Source organism: Rhagoletis pomonella, unplaced genomic scaffold (assembly GCF_013731165.1).
Source record: "Rhagoletis pomonella isolate Grant_MI unplaced genomic scaffold, Rhpom_1.0 Rhpom_scaffold_00001, whole genome shotgun sequence".
Lineage (NCBI taxonomy): Eukaryota > Metazoa > Arthropoda > Insecta > Diptera > Tephritidae > Rhagoletis > Rhagoletis pomonella.
This window is the reverse complement of record NW_023458555.1, coordinates 14,046,725-14,051,728: the sequence shown is the minus strand read 5'-3', so window position 1 is coordinate 14,051,728 and position 5,004 is coordinate 14,046,725. Positions and strand designations below refer to the sequence as shown.

The following is a 5,004-nucleotide window of genomic DNA, read 5'->3' as shown; positions in this document are numbered from 1 at the left end:
TAATTTAGTGCAAAATTTTTCAATAAAAATTCGTTTTTGTAGAAGGGCTTGAAATCAGCAGTTATTGGCTAGAGAAGTAAGCTTTAAAGGATTATCAACAGAGGGCAATCGAATTTGTTTAATATACGACCGGAATGGGCAACCAGACATGTGTCATTGATGTTCCACCATGACAATGCTCGGCTGAATGTCGCACCATTGCCTTATATCCCAGAAATTGCACCGGCAAACTACCATTTGTGTCGATCGATGCAGAACGTCCTAACAGGAGTAGCTTTCAATTCAGTTGAAAGTATCAAAAATTGGCTTGACAATTTCTTGGTCTCCAAAGACGAGTAGAAAAATTAAAAACAGTCATAGCCAGCGATGGGAATTACTCTCAATAAAATACATCGTATCAATTTTGCGCAATAATGTTTCAAAATCGAGAAAAAAATCCTTTTTGAATTTACTTGTAGCATACCCAATATTTACTAATTTTTGCATCTGATTTCCAATAAAAAAATTACGACAAATATTTAACGAAATTTAAATCGAATCAAACGAAATAAATTAAAATATAGTACTTATAATAACAATATGACACCCACATCTTGGCAAGTTTTGACCATTTTCTTTTTTAAATATTTAATTTTATTAATTTTCTTTATTAAAATATAGGTAATTCTATAGCAAAACCCATATAAAACACAGTTTTAAAATTTTAATTAATAAGCTTGAAATTTAAATGAAACTTGCTTGAATTTTTTTTTTAATATTTGTACAAATTTTAAAGCCTTGATTTAGCTGGTTTTGGTTATAGAATGAACTGTTCTAATAAAAAAAATAGTATCACAATAAAATAATAAAAAAAATTAAAATAAAAAGTTAAAACTGGTCAATATATGGATGCCTATTCTTGTGATAAGCTTATGATAGTAAAATTTGTCAAATAATTTTTGTAATGATTTTTAGTTAAATTTATTTCGAGTATAAGAAGATACTGAAAGCTCAAGACTAAATTTGAAATTTTAAGACAGCCTATCTATACAGAAAATTTAAATAAAATAAAAATCTAAAATTTATAACATTTAATCAGACAAGCCTTAGCTACATATACATATGTATGTACATATGTACCTACGTAGTTATATGCATATTCACACATGTTTGTAGACAGTTGGCAATTACCTAATATTTTCAACGCCTTCTCTATGCACCACCTTCCGCCTATTACTTACTGATTCAGCAGCGTATTAGTGACCTCCGAGAAGGAGCAAAGTGGATTTCCATTTGCTATTATCGGCTCACTGATGCCGCTGCCGCTGCCGCTGCTGCTGCTGCCACTAATCAAGTATGTCGCTGTAGCGGCAGCGTTCGGCGCATAGGCTAGCGCTGTATGTGACAATAGATGTGCAGATGGATGCTGCGCTATGGATGGATGATGCGTCAGATTGTGCCTCAGCGCACCGCTACTCACATCGATGCCATTGAGCGCCGATGCTGATGTTGTGGTGATCGCTTCGCTGGCGTGTATTGGCTGCAGCGTTGTGCTCATTGGCAGCGCACCATCGCCATTCATCATCGACGCTGGAGTGATAACTATTGGCGCTATGATTGTCAGCTGATGGTGATGATGATAGGCAGCTGTAGCGGCGGCACTAACGGCAACTGCCCCTGCGATATCTGCATCGCTGCCATTTAACAGCGCTATGTGCTCAGTGGCAGCGGTGGCGGCAGCAACTCCGTTACTTCCACCTCCATTGGGCGAGTGGCATGTGGGCGATGAGCTAGACGAGGCGTTGGAGTTGCAACCGGGGAGTGTTTGTATCTGATTGGCATAGCTGATTTGCTGCAGTTCCAGCTGCTGTTGCTGCTGCTGCTCCAGTTGTTGCTGCTGTTGTTGATGGCTAAGTAGGATCTGTTGGCGATCGGTTGATTGCGGTTTTATTTGTTGGTTTCGATTTTGCGTTGGAGGAGGTAAAAAATTTGTGGAGTGTTAGTAGAAAACTGAGTTCGTTAAGTTTCATTGAATGTCTACATAATTTTGTTTAGTTCATTTAATTGTGTTCAAAATTATACTACTAAGTAGTGATGGTGCGAATTGCCCATTTTTACAGCAAAAATTTTAACTAAGTTTTGTGTAGATAACAACAGCAACAACAATATCAACATATACCTATACTTATACTAGTATATTTAACTACAAAATCATATTTGTTTGTATACAGGAATGTGAGCACAATTTTGACACATACAAGTATATATTGCAAATAAATATTATATTTTTTTTTTCTGCATAAAAGTGAATTGAGTGCTGTAACTAATTACATTAATAACATAAGAAAAGCAAACGCAACATAAAATTGGCAAATTTTGTGCAGTTCTTTTTAAGTTTAAGAAAAAAAAAATTTTTTTCAGAGACATGTTGCGCAACATTTTTTCAGCAGCCTCATTTTAGAAGATATTGCGATGAACAAGAACCCAAAATAAATCCACTTTAAACTAACTAAATTTTAACTCTATTCAAACGAGTCCTACGATCCTTAACCAGCGTCGACTTTGCTGTAAAGGACGCCAATGCGGCTATGCGAGAAAATTGCAGCCCGTTCGCCTTGATGGCCGCGTAAATTGCTGCGCTTTATGGCAGTGATAGTAAATACAATATTTCTGCCTAGAAGACACTTGCGAAGTCAAGCAAATGGCTTGATCATATTTCCGGATGCATAGGAAATGGCTGTTTCAACTCAGCGTTCCATCGGTGTGTAGTTGATAAACCTCTCAAATTTGCCCTCCAAGACGGCTTTCGGCGGAAGAAGGAGCTCTAAGGGGCTGTGGAATTCTATTGCAGGCCGTTTTTAATCGGTGTCCAGTCATATCTTGGATGACAATTAGGCAACCTAGTTGTCGGTGTTCATTATGTAAAGGTCTCGTTCGCACGACAGTCAGGTCTACGTAACCGGAACGACCCAGCTTCAGATCTAGCCAAGGAAACAGGTTATTCACTCAAATCCTGTTAAGAGACGAGTGGAATTTGAGCAGTAATGGCAAAGATGGATCAGTGAACTTTTACACGACCACTCCATCGGCAACTCCCCATTAACGAGAAATGAGGCACACAAAGCGCGCTGTACTGCAAAGAATAACTTTGAAGAGGTCACGCAAGAGTACCTGAACATATTTCAGCTCAAAGAGCGCTGCTAAAAAGCCAGGTCCTATGTGGTATTTACGACCTTTTGCCTCAGCGTGGAACGAAGGCAGCCAAGGCATATTTTTTTAAAGCTCGGGAAACCTCAATTCTCGATTTCTCCTAAGCTGTTTGGTCTTTGGAAAATGATGAGGATGACATGCTACTCCCTGGAAATGGAAAGTCGTCTCAGTATTTACAGCACCTACACATAACTACGACAATTTTATGTTGCTACCTTTGCCTCGTCTCCAAACTACATTTACATAAATCAGCCCAAATCTATTCAGTACGTGTATGTATATTCTCTAGTAACTCTAAGCTCACAGAGCGCCTCCCGCATGCTGCGCAGCAGCAGCAGCAGCCGCCACAACATGTGAGATGTGTGCAGTGTTGGAGGAAGAAGTAGAAGAAGCAGGATTTGCAGTGCTGATTGTGTTGTTGGTGGTGGTGGTGGTGGCATGGTGATGGTGATGATGGTGATAAGAGAAATACGAATGCGAATATTGCGAGTACGCAGGACTCCATACCTCGTTGCCATTTGCGGCAACATGAGCAACGTGGGCGTGCGCATGCGCATGCGCGTGATGATGATGATGCGGATGATGGGGATGAGGGTGGGAGTGCGCGTGCGCCGCATGAGCAGCATGAGCGGCATGCGTATGAGCGTGCGCATGGGCGTGTTGATGAGCGTGATGATGGTGAGCTGCCGCCGCCGCTGCGTGCTGTGAATGTGCTGCGTGTTGTTGTGCTGCTGAGGCAGCTGCCGCTGCTGCCGCCGCCGCTGCCACTGCAGCCGCTGAGGCAGGTGTTGGCGCTGAGCCTGTGTCTGAGGGCGCTGAGTGCACAGCGTGCAGCGGTACGATGGCAGAAGCGGCAGTCGGCGCGTTAACACCACCACCGCTGCCGCCGCCGCCGCCGCCAGGGTGTTGCATATGGCTATGGCCGTGACTGTGCGCGTGGGCGTGCAAGTGCTGTTGTTGCGTATGCGGGTGCGCCACCAAATGTGAGGCAGTGGTATTAGAAAGTTGTTGGTCAGCCACCGAATTGCCGCTGGCGTGTTGTGTTGATTGTGCAGGTTGTTGTTGTTGTTGTTGAGTTGGAGGCGGCACCTGTTGCTGTTGATGCTGTTGCTGCTGCTGCGGCGAAGTTGTGTGCGAGGAAGAAGAATATAGACCCGAGTCATCGTGCTGCAGCTGATAGTTGTCGGGCGTGACCGCGTTTTTGGCCTCTTTTGCGCTCGCGCAGCCATTCCACTTTGCGCTCACCACCTCATTTTCGTTGTTGTTGTTATTGGCATAGCTGAGCCCATTTGTGATTGGCGTACTCTGCGGCGAACGCTCGCTGTTGCTGTGATGATGCCTACCGCTGCCACCGCTTATGCTGTTGATCGGTATGCCACTGGACTGCGAGCCCCACATCAGCACCGTCTGTCGCTCATAGGGTTCGATTTTTGGAATTGTCGTGCCGCCACCACCGCCACCGCTACCGTTAGTTGTCGCGCTCGTATTGCCACTCACACTGGCCGCGTGCGCAGATGCAGCAGCCGCAGCAGCAGCGGCGGTGGCGGCAGCAGAGGCGCTGCCATCTATGGGCGAGGGTCCATCCGATGAACATGACACCACTTCCATGATGTGCGGCGAGGATTTTGGCGTCTTCAGAGGAACTTGCTACAACGAATCGTGCAACACATTGTTGTTGTGAGCGTGAAAATGGCCGCCAAAGTAGCACGGACTCACCTGTGGCGTCGATGTGGGACTGCCATACCCGCTACTATAGCCACTATAGTATTTCCCCGTGTCCTGCCACTTGTCGTCCTTGGGCGCGATCGTATAGCC

General features: G+C 44.1%; 1 protein-coding gene across 1 annotated transcript in view; it reads right to left on the bottom strand.

Moving 5' to 3' along the window:
* Positions 1-1,165: 1,165 nt before the first annotated feature.
* The window catches only part of LOC118736558 (neuronal PAS domain-containing protein 2-like), a gene marked incomplete in the record, with an annotated part of 114,047 nt that continues 110,208 nt past the window's right edge, over positions 1,166-5,004 (bottom strand). The window contains 3 exon segments of the mRNA XM_036466641.1: positions 1,166-1,900; positions 4,210-4,836; positions 4,906-5,004. Coding sequence (XP_036322534.1) covers positions 1,217-1,900; positions 4,210-4,836; positions 4,906-5,004 — 1,410 coding nt within the window.